We start from the raw sequence: 20,022 nt of genomic DNA on the forward strand, positions 1-20,022 counted from the left end.
GAACTCTGGTTTCTGTTGGTGCACATTTAACAAAGGAAGGGAGGAGAATGTCCTTGGAGAGGGAAGGGGGGAAGCATGTGCTCCTTGGGCTCCAATTTGAAAATTGTGTAGGGACTACAATCTAGTTGCAAAAGTCCATTGGTCATGTAATGAGAGAAGGCAGAGAGAACTTTGTGCACATCTGTCCTAGGGATGCATTTCCCTGGGAACTCAGAAGTCCAAGGGTAGATATCTAGGATTTTGCTGCAGTAGCAGCCCAAACACAGGTAGGTGGCATTGTAAAACATGCAAGTATAATTCGCTCTGTTACTTGTATCAGGCAAGTAGCTGCCTTGGCTGCCTTTTAAATTGTGAATTTCCAAACTCCCTCTATTAGCACATAATTGACACCTTTCTAGGATTGTAACACTAATGATTTAGTGTTATGGAGGAAACCATGGTGTGTTTTGAGGAAACAGATTATGCTGCTTCTGAAAAAAAATGCTTTGTGCTTGATGCAACTTGGATTCCCACTTCTCACACCTTTATCGCGTGTGCCCTTTTTAACAGAATCCAAGGCAAAAAGAACTTGAATAGCATTACCCTATTTGTTCTTTTTTACCTCTTTGTGAGCCTGGCAGTTCCTCCTTTTTCCTTATAGACCATTGGAAACACTGTTACTTTTAGCAACATAAACATTTACCTTTGTAATTTACAGCGGAAAGTTTTTTTAAAAAAGAGCAGAATAGGATTATGGGGTGGAAAGTAAGAATTTCTTCTCCCTTTGTGTCTCCTGTGACCTTGGCACCAAGCATTTTTTTTATGTTGCCATCGTGCAGGCATCTTTCCTCCAAACATTTCTGTTACGCCTGCAAACATTATGAAATGGCAGGTTTATTTTTACATCTGTTGATCTCTGTTTAACATTCCAGAAGCCACAAATTAGAGTTCAATACCTCCCTCCTTTTACTGGTGATAAAAAGGTGGAACCATTTTAAATACTTTGTGCATTTCTCTTTGTTTTTAAAAAGAGATGCCTGAAACATAGCAAAAAGTTGATTTTCATTAGAAGCTAGCTAGAAGTTAATCCTTAAAACAGAGACACGACTAAGGCTGCAGTCCTAAAGCAAAGGTAGTTAAACAGTTGTTTATTATTGTTATATATAGAGAGAGAGAGAGAGAGAGTGTATCTTTATAACAAAAGTCGAAAGGGAAGGTTGATTGGCAGTGGGGGAATAGAATGTTGGGTGGAGCTAGAGGGAAGTGACTAGTACAGAACATTAGGAAAATGACGGTTAATTATGGTTGGGTAACATGAGGGCTAGCATTAGGGGAATATGGGGCAAACAGATATATATATATATGAATACTGTCGTACCTTGGATCCCAAACGCCTTGGCTCCCAAACAAATCAGCTCCCAAACGATTGAAACCCAGAAGTGAGTGTTCTGATTTTCGAACAATTTTCAGAAGCCGAATGTCCGGCATGACTTCCGCGGCTTCCAATTGGCTGCAGGAACCTCTTGCAGCCAATCAGAAGCTGTGCTTTGGTTTCCAAACATTTTGGAAGTCAAGCGGACTTCTGGAATGGATTCCGTTTGACTTCCAAGGTACAACTACCGTATTTTTTGCTCTATAAGATGCACCAGACCACAAGACGCACCTAGTTTTTGGAGGAGGAAAACAAGAAAAAAAATATTCTGAATCTCAGAAGCCAGAACAGCAAGAGGGATTGCTGCGCAGTGAAAGCAGCAATCACTCTTGTTGTTCTGGCTTCTGGGATAGCTGCGCAGCCTGCATTCGCTCCATAAGACGCACACACATTTCCCCTTACTTTTTAGGAGGGAAAAAGTGAGTCTTATAGAGCAAAAAATATGGTATTTGTAAAAAGGAGTGGGAATAGTTGCTGGAGAGACAGCATGTTAAGTCAGAATGCTAGAGTTATAAGAATGCCTGCATCTAATAAATGTACTGGTTCTTGTGTTCACTGATTAGACATCTTTGCCACAAAGGGGAGTCTCCTTTTAGAAGGAGAGTCTTGCTGCTCTCTAAATCAGTAGGTAGTAAAAGAAGATACCTTAAGGAAAGCCCAGGACTCAGTAGAATAGCTTAAAGGATTGACCTATAGTTGCAACCCAGCAACAGGTTCTAGAAAGAGTCCTTCTCAAATTGTGTTTCCCTATCTTCATAAGCGAGGCAGGTGGTTATGGAATATGATCTTTGTGGTGGTGGTGGCCTGACTTTGGAATGCTCTCCTGCAAAAAAGTGCATCTATTTGCACTTTTCAAGTTTCCCTCATGAAACATTGATGCAAAGTTTGTCTGAGCACTTACGCAGTATGACTGACTCTCTCCTTTAATCTCCCTTCCCCCAATATTTTGCTTTACCTGCTAAGTCTGTCTTCATATTCCCTTTGTCAAATGGTATACCATATAAGTACAGTCTCTTATCAGCCTGCCTTGCAGTTTCCATGTACAGATTGGCAACAGTGGGCAAAAATGTCAAATTTTAGGGAGTGTTGGGAGGCAGAATAAAACCAAACACCACCCCCCCAGGGGGGTTGCTGTCTGGTAGAGGTGAACCATGCTTGATACAATGAGAATAAAATTTGACATTTAATGTAGAAAACAAAACTGGAAGGATTAAAGAGCACAAATCTTGCTGAGAAATGGTTTTGCTTACAGAGGGTACTGAAACGTATTTAAAAGTTAGAGTTAATTGCTTTTTGTGGTGAAAAATAAACTGTTTCTGTGTAGATTTACTTATTTCTGGAATTAACAGCACTATGGCCAGTGCTTAGGGATCTGTATGGGCAAGCTGTCTCACTAGTGGGGGATTTTTGACCAGGAATGTTTGCCTGCTACTCTCTTCTTCAATGCAAAATGATAGTAGTGGCTCTGAACTGTAGGCTTTCTGATCTAAAGAATCCAGCAGATGTCTGGCCTTTCTGACCTCTGTAGTCTGCCCTGGGAATGACCGCCCCACTGTTTTGCTTAACTTTCTGAAGTACTTTTGTACATTAGCTTGTTGCTCATGTACCAAGTTGCAATCTAGGCAGACAATGATGCAAAATTGCCCATGTTGAAATTCATTCCTTTTCACAAAAGAGCACCCTAACCTGTACTGCATGATGTGTAACTTTTTAAATTTCTTGCACCAAAGGGAGTTCCTGGATTGCAGCAGTTCTCTGTCTTGTCCCCATAAAAGCCCGAGAGAGTTCATTGTTCTTCAAGAATACGGCAATAAATTAGGTAGATGAGGAAGAGGGGGGAAATCTTTTAAAAATGTATGTAGAGATCTACTTTACAGAATTAATTCTAGCTTGGGGAAATGCAATACATAGGTTAGGCAAGTGCTTTGCATACTTCAGCTCTTCTGTATCTCATTAACTTTTACTTAAGTGGCTCTATTGCTCTAATTCATTCTTCATTAGTCACTTTCGCTAATTTAGCTTTTTACTAAATTTAATTAATTCTATTTTCTGCATGTTCAAATTATATTTCCAGCTGCAATGCTCTTAACAGTTAGTGAGTTTGATTTGATCTCTGGAGGACTTGAAGCAGGTTTCTAAATCTTGAAGCTGAAAGCAAAATATCCTCATATGTAACCTCAGAAGTCAGACATGGGAAGTATTGATTTCAGGCAAACTGTCAGGATAGATCTCTGCTGTGAATTGAAATAAGATGAGAAAATCATACCCTTACACACCTCCCTCCCCCCCTCAAAGTGATTCACAGATCTCTCACAGAAGGCTATTGACTGGTCTTCTGTCAATGATACCACACTGGTCTGGACCACCTAATTTACCATTCTTAATAGCCCCTACTTGGGTGATTCACTGAGGATGCAACAGAGGCAGAGAGAGATGCTTTTTTCACAGCCATCAGTGCCATCCAGTTGGAATGGCTATGCACTCGTGTCTCTTTTTGATCAGATTCACACCAGAACGTGTGCCACCTGCTGTAGACAGTGTCTGGCCTCCTTTATCTTCTGAAGCTTTTCGGTAAACCAAGCAGCCTCCCAAACTTCCCATGGTGAGAGAGGGGGCTTAGGAACAGTCATGTCAGTGACCCTTTCCATCTCACTATTCGACAGTGAAACCAGGGCATTGACGTGTGAGGCGTGAGCCCCTTTTGTCTTTCCTGCTTTAGGAAAGCACTTCATCATTTCAGGCACTTTTTCTCCCAATCTGTCTCCGGTATTGGAAGTGAGCTGAGAGAAAAGTACCTGAAGTGACAGATCTCAGGGAGGCGAAGTGTCGAGAGGTAAGCTCCTCTCACTTGCATGCCTCTTTGAATTCCCTCCATTTCAATGCACAAACAGGACAGACACGTGAACAACAAATATGGCTGCCCCATCGTATCTGGTTTGACCCTTTTGGTGGCAAAGAGAAAGTAAGAGAATCTGAGGGGATGGAAGATGGGTAAGGGGCAGCAGGAATAGGAAGGCTGAGGGGAAAGGGGCCAGAGCTCTCACAGCAATTAAGTCTCCCTTCCCACCTTCAAAATTTCTCTGAGCTTTTACTAGCTCTTTTGATAAAAGGAGTGTTGGTCGTTTCAGCCTAAAACTGAAACTTAATTAGTACCAACCTATCATACATAAGAAAATGAAAAGCACATGGCGATGCATTAAATAACATGTTCTAGCCTGCCTGCCTTATGTCTTTTAAAAGAAGGACATGGGAAGCTGCCTTATATGAGTCTGATTCATCCATCTATCTTTGTCTTGGGGTGGGGAGCCTTTCGTCCTCTAGGTTTTGCTGAACTACAACTCCCATCAGTCCCAGCCAGCATGGCCAATGGTCAGGGCTGATGGGAGTCCAACACTATCCGGAGGCCAAGTAACTGGCAGAATCTCTTTTCTTGCAGATGTTGGGGATTGAACCTGAAACCTTTTGCATGCATGGCACATGGTCCCCCCCCCCCCCGATTCTTAAATGCAATTTGAAAGGCTTTCTTAAAGCTACAGATCAGGGAAATTGTATCACTTAAAGGAACTTAAAAGTCCTTTACTACTTTTAATGGTAAAAGATTCATTCCTCTGAGGGAGGTACCCAGTTGCCAGGGGGGGCTCATTCTTGAGCTTTTTGCTGGCTGTGTTAAATGAACTTGACAGATGAGCAACTCTGTGTTAGTGTTTCTCAATATTAATGTGGGATTTTCTTCCCTCAAAACACTGTCCCATTAATCAGTCTGACTGATACACAGAATTATGCCAGAAAGCCAATTGCTATGGAAATTAGTGCTTTTTAAGTCGTCGTGCTGCATATTGACAGCATTTCCATGATTACTTGAACGTGATGTAAAGATTACCACTGGGAGGACGCCCAGAGGGAGTGCAGCAGCAGAAGAGGAAAATGTTTTCTGATTTGATGAAGTACATCTTACAAAAACAGTTCCAACAGTTATTGGTGTGTGAGACCTGCCGCAAATGTTGACAGAGAGCCTCCTTCTAAGCTCAATAGGCATCGGAGTGAGCTATAAATCAAAAGTTTCATGAAAAGGCCACTCTCCACTAAGGCTGCAGCCTTCCCTTCCATTAAAATACCCATAGTTTGTTGCATTGCAGCTGTATGGCTTTATTTTTACTGTTATCATTCATCCTACATATAGTGTTCCATTCTGTGCTTATTTAATTTGTGTGTAATAACTAGTGTGGCATTGTGAGTGAAATGTCTAGGACCAAGGGGAATTGTTTTCAAATCCCCATTCAGTCACAAAGTTCCCTGGGTGATCTTGGGCCAATCGCTATCTCTTAGCCTAGCCTAGTATGACTCACAGGTTAAAATGAAAGAGGAAGAACCATGTACTCAGACCCTAGATGCTCCTTGGAGGAAAGATGGGATATAATTGTAATAGTAAGTAGCAGCAAAAAAATAACAGACTTAAAGCATCTGCTAGTTTCCCTTGCCTACTGGAATGGCTTCAAACGGAAAGCCTTGGGTGCATCTGACCAGTGTTTTGATAACAAAAACACTGAATTTTCAATAGTGACATCAGCCACAGTGCAACCTGGAATAAGCTTCTTATTTCCAGAGGTGTAAGCTTATCTTTTAAAAGTATTTTTCCTGATTTGTTTGTTCATTTGTCTTGGGCATTTCAGAAACACTATACCTTAGCATTATGTACCAGTTGTGTAACTGATCTCAGCATTTTGCTATTTCAGTGTGTGCTTGGGTTTCAAAACATTGAAAATGAGAGCTGTCATATTCCCTGAGTCCGAATTGTCGTAAGACAAATACATTGCTCTGTGAGTGTGTGTGTGTTGGATATAATGAAAGATAAATATTTCAGAATAGAGTTTCAGATAAAAATTATCCTTCATATTTATGTAAATCAAGAGCACATTCATCTAACTTCATCTACCCTTGTTTTGTGAATGCTTTAAACTAAGGGATAATATTTTGTTTCCAAATAGTGATTCCCAGGAGCAAACACAGTTTACTGCTTACACTGCTGCCACAGTAAGGAGCATGCCTGAAACTCCAGAGAACGGCACACGTGGACCAGTTCCTGCCAATCCAGCATCTGTGCCAGCTGTCAAGCCGACAGGACCTCAGTATGCAGTCAAAACCTCAAGCTGGCAATCTTCTAATCAGCCAGGTACATTTAGCAACTACTATTTGCTCAGTTAAAAATGCAAAAGGTGTATATGGAAAAGGTAAAATGATGAGGATAATTCCTGTTTGTAAGTTAGAGTTTTTAGTTGCCTTACTTTGCTAGTGTGTTAAAGGATATAATAAGAGTAGGGATGCAGGTGGCCCTGTGGTCTAAACCACTGAGCTTCTTGGGCTTGCTGATCAGAAGGTCAGCGGTTCGAATCCCCTTGACAGGGTGAGCTCCTGTCGCTCTGTCCCAGCTCCTGCAGTTTGAAAACACGCCAGTGCGAGTAGCAGTTTGAAAACATGTCAGTGCAAGTAGATAAATAGGTACCACTGCGGCAGGAAGGTAAATAGCGTTTCCATGCGCTCTGGTTTTCATCACTGTGTTCCGTTGCGCCAGAAGTGGTTTAGTCATGCTGGCCACGTGACCCAGAAAGCTGTCTGTGGACAAACGCTGGCTCCCTTGGCCTGAAAGCGAGACGAGCGCCACAACCCCATAGTCGCCTTTGACTGGACTTAAATGTCCAGGGGTTCTTTTTTATAATAAGAGTATGTGGCATCATTTATACAATACATACAAAAAAAGCCACCCTTCTCAAGTATATCAGTAATTATTAATATGATGCACTTATACAGCCAGTTCTGTGGAGAATAAATGTTTCCACTCCTATATTTTTTCCTGCAGGAAACTTCTACTTTGACAATAACACAGAAGACATTAAAAAAAATACAATTCTCAAGGTACATAGGTCTGTGGTGCCTTATTGAAAAGGGAGTGGATGTAACTGCCCTGTGTGGATGTGCCTTATGCCTTAGTTAACAAATCTGTATCCTTATAGGCTCTTAAACACCCAAATTTACTGAGGGTGTTGCTATCTAAAACGGGCCACTTATTTATTTCATAAGTTTTATACACTGCTTGATTGTTTTTAAAAAACGCCTTGAAGCTGTTTACAACAAGATAAAACAGTAAAATCGAGGAAAAATTCAGAACTATACTCTAAACATACAAAAGCTAACATACTAAAGCAGTTTAAAATTACCTCAGCTTTCTAAGCATCTGGGTAAAAAGGCAAAGGTAAAGGGACCCCTGACCATTAGGTCCAGTCGTGACCGACTCTGGGGTTGCGGCGCTCATCTCGCTTTATTGGCCAGGGGAGCCGGTATACAGCTTCTGGGTCATGTGGCCAGCATGACTAAGCTGCTTCTGGCAAACCAGAGCAGCTCACGGAACTGCCGTTTACCTTCCCGCTGGAGCAGTACCTATTTATCTACTTGCACTTTGACGTGCTTTCAAACTGCTAGGTTGGCAGGAGCAGGGACCGAGCAACGGGAGCTCACCCCGTGGTGGGGATTCGAACCGCCAACCTTCTGATCAGCAAGTCCTAGGCTCTGTGGTTTAACCCACAGCACCACCTGTGTCCCTTAAGCATCTGGGTAGGCTTGCCTAAACAAGAATGTTTTCAGCGGGTGCCAAATAGCTTGACTATCAACCATCTTGAATACAGGGTAGGGTCCCCTTACCTGCTTCTCCAATGGTTCAAGTTGTAAAGCTATATTTTCAATGGCACTTTAAAGGGATTTGTCCTTTCAGGGGAGGCAGGGAATGTGCTTACAAGTTAGGGGGAAAATCTCAAAGTAAAAGAGAGGACATAAGGTGTTAATGTGCCATGTATTTTTAATAATGCGGCCCTTTGAGCATATGGCTGTTTTGCAACCATTTAATAAACGAACAACTCTTTGGGCTTCAGAGGTGTGGAACTTCAAAGTATCCTCAAGGTGGCGATAAATCATCATATCTATGCCCCATTGAACTCACTTTTAGTGGCAAAAATGTGAGACAAAGTTAAGGCTGCTTAGAAAAAGGAAAAGACGATAGCCTCGTTGAATGCTCTGTGTTCTTTTCAGATATGCTACATTTAACAAAAATGCAGTGTTTGACCTTCAGATTATTCTATTTGGTGGTGGAAAGTTAAGAGTGTTGAAAGTCTTAGTATGCAGTCTTCCATAACTGGTTGATTTTTATTTTTTTTAATGTATATGTTCAAAATGACATTTCAGTACTTTTTCTCTCTGATATTGCCGCTGTCACTTCTGCTGTTGCCAGCTCAACAGCAAGGGCCACAACTGTGTTAACATGCTCTACAGAAGAGTAAAGATTCTTGCTCCCTGCCTGGAGCTGAGCTGAACTTTACGAGTGCAGCTGTTTTTGTTTGTTTTTTAAAGCAAATGATTGTGATGATGGGAAGCATTAAAAAAAAATCCACCTTGAAAATTGGGGAAGAGGCATGGTGAATTTTAGAGGTCCCTATCAGAAAGGAATTTTGTGAGGTGATTTTGGGAGAGAAAATGCCTTTGAAAGCAGGGATTGCACTAGTAACAGTGATGGTAATCCTGGCTTTCAAAGGATCTCCCCAGTTAGGTGGAAAAGAGTGGTATATCCCGTTCCATCCCAGCAGGCTGAAAAAAGTCCTTTGAAAGTCAGGATCACGCTTGTTGTTACTGGCACACTGTTTGTTTTCAGGAGCTTTCTCTTGGCTCCTCAGCCACCTTATAAAGTTATGTAACTGGTATGGACCAAGCCTGCCTCATCTCTGAAATTTGCCCCATCTCCAAAAAAAAGTGGCAGAATAAAGAGGACAATGGTTTAGAAAAACTCTGGTGATTGGATTTGACACAGCACTGCCGCTAATTTATTTATGTTTATAAAAATATTTATATGCTGCCCCCAAGGTGGCTCACATCATAAAAACATAAGGAGAAAAATTTGAATAATCAGGGCTGATAAAAGGAGTGACATTTACTGCTCATTATAAAGGCCGATTAAAACAAGTAAAAGACTATCACAACAACTAATATAACTATATTCTGCAACATACCTTTCATGTCGGGGGGGGGGAGACATTTAAGAGAAAGCTGCTCAAAAAAGGAAGTTTCTTAAAGCCGTTTTAAAAACCCACAGTTAAAGGCTATGCCCATCCCTGAGGGCAGTTGTTTCCACAATCTGGGTGCCACCACAGAAAAGGCCCTTTCTCTCAAGCTTACTAACCAAATTCACATCACACGCAGCCACATGAGCAGGTCCTCTTGAGGCACATCTTGAAGTCTGGGCAAGTTTGTGTCTTTGCCAACGGTCCTTCAAACAACCCTCTCCCAAAATGTTTAAGCTTAAAAAGTTAAAACCTGCAATTTGAATTGTGCGCAAAAACACCTCATAAAGCTATTATGTTTCATGACTGATCCTATCATTCTTTTGAGTTGGTTCTTATCTCCTACAGCCTTGTTGGGGTGTGTGTGGGTGTGTGTGGGTGTGTGTGTGTGTGTATTTTAAGTAAACACATTATTTTGTTTCCTGAGGCTGACTTCATCATCATTGTCATTTAATTTGTATGCTGCCTTTCCATAGTTAAAAACCATGCTCTAGGCGGCTTACAACATGAAAAGATTTACATAATTACAAACATAATAAAAGTAGTCATAAACAATAAGCAATAACTAAAACACAGTAAAAAGTACACATTATAAGATCTAAAAATAAAAATACAAAAATATGTATAAATAACTGCAACAACCACAACCACAACAACAAAACAGTGAAAGCCCCTAAACAATACCCCAGCCAAAGAGTGTGTTCAGCAGCCTTAGCTTTTGTAGTTGGAGTCAGTCCGGGCCCCGCCCTGTCAAGTCAAGTGGAAAATGCCTGCAAGTCATGGAGCAGGTCTTCCAGAACTCACACCCAAGAAGTCTCTCTCAAGATAACGTGAGAGGCCTCTGAGCAATAAAAATAAGCCAAAAGATGCAAAGAAAGATAATGGTTTTTACAATCATATATCTAGCCATTTGCCTTCTAGGTGATTGGGCAGGGAAGGCCAGGGTTGGTGGCACTTTAAATCAAGAATTAGAGTTTTAAATTAGTGTTAAAAAGGAAGTTGAGCTAGTGCAGAAGATTAACAGAAGGATGACTTCAGTGACTGTGGGAGAAAGATGATTTTGACAGAGGCTCTGCGAATTGTCTGAAGGTGGGAGATGACTGACAAGAGGGAGTAGCTTTTGAAAGTGTACTTTCTAAAAGATGCTGTGTGGGGGGAAAGATAATGTGCCAGTTCTTCTTAAGTGAAAATAACAGCAATCACAAAGGGCTGTATCTAAAGGCATTCATGCAGATGAAATTGTCCATAAAAAGAAGGTGAGAAAAATCCACAATGGTAGCATAACAGTGCATTCATCAGCTTGTTTATGAAACTTGTTGGATTTCTTGGTGATAAACACCACCTGTGAAGCATTAAGGAGATATATATATATACTGATCCTAGAACACATTTGGAAAACTTGAGCTTTTGTGGAAATCTATACCAAGTACAGGACATGCAAAGACTTCCCATTATTACATTTGGCTATTTTTAGCAGCGGATACTTGCTCCTCGTGCAACTGCAGCTACTTCATGAAATATTTAAGTGCTTTTGTCCAGGTTTTGCAAAATAGTTTAACTGCTAGGTAAAAATAGGTAACTGATTGTCTGGATCTATTTCAGCCTGGCTTCAGGCCCAGTCAGGGAACTGAAACTGCCTTGGCCCGCCCCGGCTGATGACATTTGTCATCAAAGAGCGATGTGGGGAGTGTACTTCTGCTCATTCTGCTTGATGTTTTGGCACCTTTTGACCACAATAGCCTTCTGGAGTAGCTCAGGAAAGTGAAAGTTGGGGGCACTGTACTTTAATGGTTCTGCTTCTGCCTCTAGAGCCATTTACAGAAAGCAGTTATTGGGGGCCCCTCTAAGGCACTGTGAAAGTTGGAAATACAGGGGTCAATCTTGTTCCCATGCTATTTAACTGTGTCTGAATCTACTGGGAGTGGTCATAAGGAGACGAGGAGTTAGGAGTTAGCAATATTTAATTATACCCACCTCTGTCCTTCTGTTCCATCTGAATCATGAGGCAGTTGATGTTATGTACTGAAGTTCTCACCCTGGGCCAGCAGGGGGATACTGTAGATAGCTATGCAAGTGAAGGATCGAAAGTGACGTTCAGTGATTGGATAGTTTGTATGCAAATGAAGGATCGAAACTGACGTTCAGTGATTGTCTAGTTACAGAAAATGGTTACTGATGCATTCTAGTGGAGCTCTATATAAGCAGGCTGACTGAGCTCCTCAGTTCAGTTCTGTTCCAGCTTACAAATAAAGAGCTGCTTTGGAAGAATTGCTGTGTCGTCTGATATGTTCGCCCACAACTTAACAGTTGAGGTCGGCTCACTAGAAGTAATGGACATAACTTAGCCATGTTCATCAATTTCAGTGGGTCTACTTTGAATAAAACTTAGTTGAATGCCACCCTAAGACTTGAAGACTTTTATCACAAAAGAGGCTCCCTTCCAAGTTACATACTGATTAGTTCCTTATAATATAAAGCTTTCCCCCCCACTCAGTCTCCAATATTTCATGCTTTTTGTAAGGACTTTACATAGCGTTCTCTAATATTAGACTACAGATAATATACTGAGGTAGGTACCCTGTTAGTGCTGCCCAACAGATGGATGCCCAGGAATCTCTCCAGTTGCATCACTGATTCCATCTGTTCAAAATGAAGTACGATAAAAGCTTTCTGGTATTCTGTTTTCATGGGAAATAGCAGCATCAGTATGAAAATACAGTTGTTTTGGAACTGACAATCAATGCATAATAGCAGCCCTTTTCTGTTCAACTTTGTCAGTTTCTGCTCCGACATCTGATACTTAAAGATGTTTCTGGCCACAAGTGAATTCAGAGCCTGCCCTGAAAATCCATACTGTTCTAGTAACTTGGAAAATTTCTGAAACCAGAAACTGCTCAGAGCTGGTGCCATCTGTTTCTTTAAGTCACGTCTTAGGAAGTCTATCTTCACCCATTTGAAATAATCTGCACCAATAATTAGATATCCTAACATGTGTTAGGCCAGAGATTGCCATAACACATAACTGTTCTTATTAAATAAGCAGGGGGAGATTTTAATACCCCAACTCACATGCAACCCCCCCCCCCCACCTTTGAACTCTTTCTGTTCTGGTGATATTTGCAAAGCCCTCGATTTATGTGTCGAAAACAAACATTGGCAGCACTTTTGCTCCAAAGACATTTAAAATGACCATATTGATCACAGGTGCCTAAAATTCAGGAGTCTAAGCATTCATTTTTATTTTTATTTTTATTTTTATTTTTAAGCCCAAGATCCCGAAGCAGAAAAAGCTGTTACAAGATAACATGATTTTATCTGTTCTAAGTCTATGTACTATTTGTATAACATTTTTTCCTCTTACCGTAGTAGACCACTAATTTGGATTTAGCATTATTAATGACTAGATCATTTTCTTTGCAGAAGGCAGTAAATAATATTCTCATAATGCCTTGCAGTGTTGAGGTCATATGTTTACGGGCATAGGGAGACCGTAGGAATATAGAAATACTGATTATGCAGCGCTGGAGCTAAATCATCATTATTTTTTAATCAAACTAAAATACAGCATTGTTGGACTCCTTTAAATGATCAGACCTAGACCTGTTTCAGCAATTTCACTTCTGCATAGATTTTTAAATCATTCTCTGGAACCTGCCTCCCCTTTTTTTGCAGAAGAATAAAAGAGGATGCGATTAGGCATCTCTGCAGTCAACCAATATAGCAAATGTAGGAATAGACCTTAATTCCCTACAAACATTGCATAGATAGTTCAGTAGCAACATCAGAGGAGTTTCATTCTAACAAATGGACAGTCTGGTATTAATAATTCTAAATTGTTTTTCTGTCACGAGGTGGCATACCACAAACTCTCACAAGTTAACTAATGTGAATTCCGACGCAGCCAAAGAAAGTATATTGTGAAACCACAGCAAAGCTATTCGTAAATGTCAACTGTTAAAGCTGGGGTATTTACTTGTGATGTGAAATGTCAACCTTTTGAAATCACCGTGGCAGTGGGGTTTATTTTTGGTTTTTATTTCAAGGTTTTTTTTAGGATTGTGCAAATATAAATGAAAATATGTGAAATTCCTGGGACCACTGGAAGATACAATGGGGGCCATATAATATTTTGGGGGGTTGTATGTATTGTTTCATTGGTTTATAAACTGGTGTGGAAATATTTAGCACTATTCATATCTAGGTTCAGGTAGTGGGAGAGCTTTGAAATGCTTGCATTGTTTGCTTCCACAGCCCATTTGCTGCTCCTATGGTGTCAGATGCAGAGGGGATGGATTAATATGTGCCCATATCCTCTTCCTCCTCCCACCCACTTCTGGCAACAGTACATCCTTCCTTGGCCTCTAGCCAGGCACGGCCATGACCCCAATAATTCTGCAATGAGGCTACCCTGTTAGGTGGGATCTGCCGCTATGGGAAATTTAAGGGAGAGAACCTTTAAGCCCTATATGGCCTAGGACCCTCGTACCTACGGGACCGCCTGGAGGACCTTACAGTCTTCAAACAAAAACATCTTGGAGGTCCCGGGCCACAGGAGGTTAGGCTGGCCTCAACCACAGCCAGGGCTTTTTCGGCTGTGGCACCAATCTGGTGGAACGCTCTGTCACAAGAGACTAGAGCCCTGCGGGACTTGACATCTTTCCGTAGGGCCTGCAAGACAGAGCTGTTCCACCAGGCCTTTGGCCAAGGCGCAGTCTGACCTCCTCCTCTGGTAATCCTCACAGAACTCTAGCCCAATGGTTGCCATTAATTTGTTTTTGAATTGATTTTAGAATGAATTGATTTTAGAATGCTGTGTTACTTTTATTGTTGTTAGCCGCTCTGAGCCCGGCTTCAGCTGGGGAGGGTGGGATATAAATAACATTTTATTATTTATTGTTATTTATTGTTGTCTCAGCCACCCAGAGGGTGCATGGTTCCAAACAATATAACATTTTAAAATGGCAAAATAAGAGGTGAATTAACCCCGTTGCTAGAAAGCATTTGCAGTGCTGCAGCACAAAGAGACATGTCCCAGGATCAATGATGGATAGAAATTTGCCATACGTTATCCAGAGTGCATTCAGACAGTCCTGTAAAAAAACAAAAAGTTCTAATTTTCCCTGCTACCCCATGACAAAGAGCGATAGCAAAAAGCTGTTGAGGGTTGATTAGTTAATTAGGACATGATTCTCCATTGCAACATATACCTCTGCAAAAGAGGTGCTATCAGATCAAAACGGTAGCATTTGACACCGACTTCACATAGGTTGCTATGATTAGACGAGGTGCAGGCAGTTCAAAATCAGCTCAGGTGTTGCTACAGTGCTTTGAAAAGGTGGGGAATAAAGAGAGAAATATGGTCTGATAGTAAATGCACCTGTGTGGGTGTGGATATATATAGGATAGATTCAGTAATGCAGTGAAATAATCTAGATCTAGACTTAATACATAACTTTGATTTCACTTCCTACTTGTTAACAGGCAAAAAATAAAAATAGTTTACAAAGCTAATTCAACTACAGTGGTACCTTGGTTTAAGAACAGCTTAGTCTATGAACAAATTGGATTAAGAACGCTGCAAATCCAGAAGTAGGTGTTTTGGTTTGTGAACTTTTCCTTGGAAGCAGAACATGTTTCACTTCCTGTTGAGTGTGTTCCATTTGTAAATTGAGCCCCCTGCTTCTATGGGAAAGCACACCTTGGTTTAAGAATGCTTTGGTTTAAGAACGGACTTCCGGAACGGATTAAATTCGTAAACCAAGGTACCACTGTACTAGTTAGCCTTTCTGAAGTGTAGGGGACTACAGTAACCTCTGTTAGTCTCTTCCATCTGTCCTTAATTAATTTCCAGTTGGTGTCAATTTTGCATGTGTTCATTCATGAATTTGTTTCCACATTAAACTGTTGTTTTTTTTAATGAGGGAAAAAATCCATCCAAAAATTCATATTAAAATATGTGTTTTATCTCATTGAACATATTTCTAAACAATTTTATCCTAAAATATATATTTTTGACACTTGGTACAGTTTTTGAGTCAAGGGATGTATTGTTCCAGACTATGTGCTAGTCTGGGAGATGAGAATCAGGTCAGTTCACTTAAAATTGCAAACTGAATGAAATTCTCTTCCATTCCCTAGTTTAAATATAGTTCAGAGACAGGGTCTTCTTATCAGGCTAGTTGATTTACAGTCAGCGCTCTCATCTCTCCTGTAGAAAATGTCCTGTAGAAGTTCTGTTTAGCAGCAAGGATAGTACAGTTTAAATGTCTGGGAAAACCCAGACATATGTCAACCCTAGTTTTATTGTACCTGAAGGTAATGGCTTGTGAATTTTGCATTGTTAACTACTGGTTTTTATTGTGTGTTTATCTTCATTGTGCCTTTTGGGGGGTCTGGTTGCTGCCATCATCATTCCAAACTGCATGGAACTGTCCATGCAGAAGTCTCTTGCTGTCTTGGAATGTGGGAATGTCTCTATCTCTCACGGCCATTTCTGCCTTAGTAGTTCTACTTTAAAGAGTCCCAGTATGGCGTCCCAATTACCCCAGTGGCATTATCCAGAGCTTGGGCTGGGCGATAAAGTAATATATCGTCCCAAACCAGCTTGAAGTCCTTATTGTGATATCGGTTTCATAATTTTTGATCTCACAGATCATGAGAAGGGTTTGTGGGTGTGGGTGTACACTATGCAAAAATCACATGGGGAAAACCATGAAGCCAGCCAAGACACAAATCTATGACATATAATGAGTAATGCTACTTGATGCAAAAATTAACCAAACTAAAATAAATAGATGGGTGTAAATAGGATGTGATGGTGCTTCGAGGTGCTACTTCCTTCCCAGGTTCTATAACTGCTCTTGCTTGGTGTTTGTATGTGTATGTCAGCACACACACACACACACACACACACAACTCTGAAATTGTGCTGACTTTTGAGTGGCTTATGGTGCAGCAGATGAGAAGATGACCCAAGCCAACCCAGAATGCTCATTTTAATTAAGAAGCTTCACAGCCCATTTAATCTGAGCTCTTGAGAGATGAAAGGCTAGCTACTACAGCAGGAAACTAACCCTCTGAAGTTGTAACCGGGCCTCTAATGCACCTGTTCTGATTTTCATGGTGCACATTCTAGCTTTCTCAGTCATTTTAAGAAATGATAACAGCATAATCCTTCCTGTTCTGCCTTTCATCATGAGAGGATTTAAAGCTTTAACTGTATTCCACAAATTCAGCAAAATAAAATAAAATGTGGCTATTGAATGCTTTGTGCTCTTTCTCTACTTCTAGCCTGAGCCCATGATTCTTTGGGGGATCTTAAGGGACTAAAGTATCTCATACATTTACCATAATTATTTTTTTATTTAAGCATGATAAATTCCTTCAGCTTCCACATGGACAGGAAATAAAGAACTGCTACTGTATAAGAGTGTGTTAATATTCTGCTGAAGAACCAGCATTTTGTTGTATACTAGTCTAATAGCACTATATTTCATTTCAGCAGTTGAAAATGAAATTGTGCACAGTGAAGTAGTATTGTTATTTATAGACATTACATGGCACTTGATCTTATATTTAAGTGAGTGCTGAACTATTTAGTCTGTTGTATTGTTGCCATGGGCAAGAGATCATCTGTCAGAGTAACTGCCTCACACATCTGACCTTACTCCCTCGTACCAATGCTTCACTATTGAGTTGGCAATCAGCAGTATAATATACTATTAATAAAACCTTGGCTGTGCCAAATATTGTCACCTTTAATTTTAAGGCTTTAAAATAGTGATATAGAAAATCAAAATAGTAGTAGTAATAATATTTCATGGAAAATGCAGTGTTTGTATATGAATAGGTGAAATATTTTTTTTTGCATGCCTAAGGAGTGGTATTTCTTTATCCAGTTGAATATTTGTAAACATGTTTCTGAACATTACAATGTACAGTTGGGGTTCAGCAAAAGCAGGCCAGTTCTGTCTCTTGTCCCCTTGCCTGGTTCTCCACCCCAACTGACATGCAATATTCTGTAACTCCTGTTGACCACTCAGTCCTCATTGGGGTGTATTTTGGAGGATCACCCCATTTGGTGGTGGGTTGTTGGTTTTTTCTGCTTCTGAGAACATTGGTGCTTCCTAAAGCCTTTCAACACCTCTATCTTGTTTCTCAGTGGCCCAGCCCCACTTGGGTTCCTCTGGCTATTATGCAACATTGTACAGAACACATCAGGTCACCATTTTCAAATGAGGAAAATGCCTCTTCCGTGGCCCTTTTTTTCTTGGTAATAGCTAACTAAAGGAAGCAAGCTTTCTTTTATTAAAATGTACTTCTCGTAACGTCCTAACATTCCTTGACATGCTTCATGAAAGTATGTTTTTTTCCAAACGCGCTTCTGTTTGTATTGCCTTTGTAAATGTGTCAGAAGGTAGCATATCATTCATCCCTCATTTGTTTGCTTAAAGTTTAATATCTATAGTGTTTCGCTTTTGAGTCACACTGTGATTCAAATCATATGAATGCATAGTTGCTCTCAGACTGTCTGAAAACTCTGTTTTTAGATATAGGTAGTAACAAGATAATAAATCTAAAAACTAGCTTTCACATTGTAATGTTAGACACATAGTGTCAATAACTGTGTTTCATCCAGATCTGCAATTGAAAGGGAGGGGTCGTACTAACATTTTATCCCAAATAAAATCGGATTGTTCATCGTGCTTTACAGGTGTCTTCATTATTTTTATGGCGACCATATTTTTAAAATTCTGTCACCTCCCACTCCTTTTGCTAAAACAACCTGATTGACAATAATCTGCACCTGATGAAAGTTCAAGTTGTTTTTAAATGTTGTTTCCTTGTCTTAAACCTCTCTATTTGCAATTAAGTACTCATAGCTATACCATTTGTATGAGTATATTTTGAGGTACAACTTTTCAAGCTTTTTATTAAAGCATTTTTTAAAAAAACTTTTAAAGTGCAATTTTGTACATATATACTCAGAAATAAGCTCCATGGAGTTAAATGGCACTTATGTCCAGGTGGTTCTTTTTTTTAAAAAAGGTACAGGTACAGTTCTTTTTTTAAAAAAAGATATTTCTTTAACAAATAAAATTTATACTATAACAAAAGACGAAAGATGACCTTTTAATAGATAAATGAATTAATCTCACATACATAATCTCAAAACCAGTAACTTCTCCACCCACCCACCCCGCATTTTCCATTCATAGCTACCCTTTTCTTGAACTAATAGTTGAGTGTATGGTTCTTGGATTCCAAAAGAACTTTAGACATTTTGGATTCAGCAATGTATTTTTTAGGTGGGTTTTGATGCTTTTTGCTGCTCTCAGCTGCCGTGGGAAATGATGATGATGATGATAATGCTGTTTTGCAACAACTCTCACCAGTATGGAGTAGCAGCCCCTGTGTGTGTGTGTGTGTGTGTTTGTTTGTTTGTTTGTTTGTCTGCTGTTCATGGCAACCATTTTTTGCTGGCACGCACAGCACTTTTATCAGTATATGAGTACCAGGGCCAGATTTTTCTTACTTACTAAATAAAGCACTGATAACAAACAATAAAATAGGATTGCTGCCTAAGAGCTCTTATTGCACTATAACAAACCAATAAGGGTTTATAGTTATGACCTGAAATAAACTACTTTGTAATTATAATAGTAAAGATTATGCAATCTGTACTAATCATTACATATGATATGCCTCAAAACTTCTTTGAGGTTACTCATATTTATCATTGCAAGCATAGTTTATTATAAAGTTTTCCTTCCATTTTGTTTTATAGCAGCTGGAAGTGGATGGGCATCAGACAAGAGTGGAAGACCCGGAGCAACTGTGCCAAGTGAAAAAAGTCCAGCAGCACCACCTCTGCCAACAGATGAAGACACTTTGGTTCAGATGGCAGAGCATATCCCGGCAGGAAAGCGAACTCCAATGTGTGCTCATTGCAATCAAGTAATTAGGTTTGTAATTTCCCCCCTTTTAACATGAGGTGAAGGCTTTCTAATGTTTAATCTACAAGATTTTTACACCTGAGTATTCTTAGCCCATAGACAAGACCATTCCAGGTCTTCTCTTAAAAACCCGACAGACATTATAAATTACAGTGGTACCTCGGGTTAAGAACTTAATAATAATAATAATAATAATAATAATAATAATAATAATAATAATAAAATAAATTTTATTTATATCCCGCCCTCCGTAGCCGAAGCCGGGCTCAGAGCGGCTAACATCAAATGTATAACACATTAACATAAAATCACACACTCAATACATCCTCAAATCAGATCAGGATCAGAATAAAATCCAATCAGATGGCAACCCGCAGATTAGGGTTGGGGACCTTAAATGCTCACCAGGCCCAACTGTTTGTGCTGGAGGTCTGTTCTTAACATGAAACTGTTAACCTGAAGCACCACTTTAGCTAATGGGGCCTCCTGCTGCCACTGTGCCACCACTGCACAATTTCTGTTCTTATCCTGAAGCAAAGTTCTTAACCTGAGGTAA

The 20,022-nt window shown here is 40.1% G+C and overlaps 1 protein-coding gene across 11 annotated transcripts in view; it reads left to right on the plus strand.

Annotated features, from left to right (window-relative positions):
• The window catches only part of PDLIM5 (PDZ and LIM domain 5), a 127,696-nt gene that overhangs the window by 96,692 nt on the left and 10,982 nt on the right, over positions 1-20,022 (plus strand). For 10 of the 11 annotated variants that reach the window (XM_077933843.1, XM_077933845.1, XM_077933844.1 and 7 more), the window contains 2 exons: positions 6,397-6,581; positions 19,298-19,475. In XM_077933843.1, the coding sequence (XP_077789969.1) occupies positions 6,397-6,581; positions 19,298-19,475 (363 nt within the window). The remainder of the gene's footprint in view (positions 1-6,396; positions 6,582-19,297; positions 19,476-20,022) is intronic. The other variant, XM_077933842.1, reaches the window with a different exon arrangement.

The sequence above is a fragment of the Podarcis muralis genome, chromosome 9 (assembly GCF_964188315.1).
Source record: "Podarcis muralis chromosome 9, rPodMur119.hap1.1, whole genome shotgun sequence".
In the NCBI taxonomy this organism is placed as follows: domain Eukaryota; kingdom Metazoa; phylum Chordata; class Lepidosauria; order Squamata; family Lacertidae; genus Podarcis; species Podarcis muralis.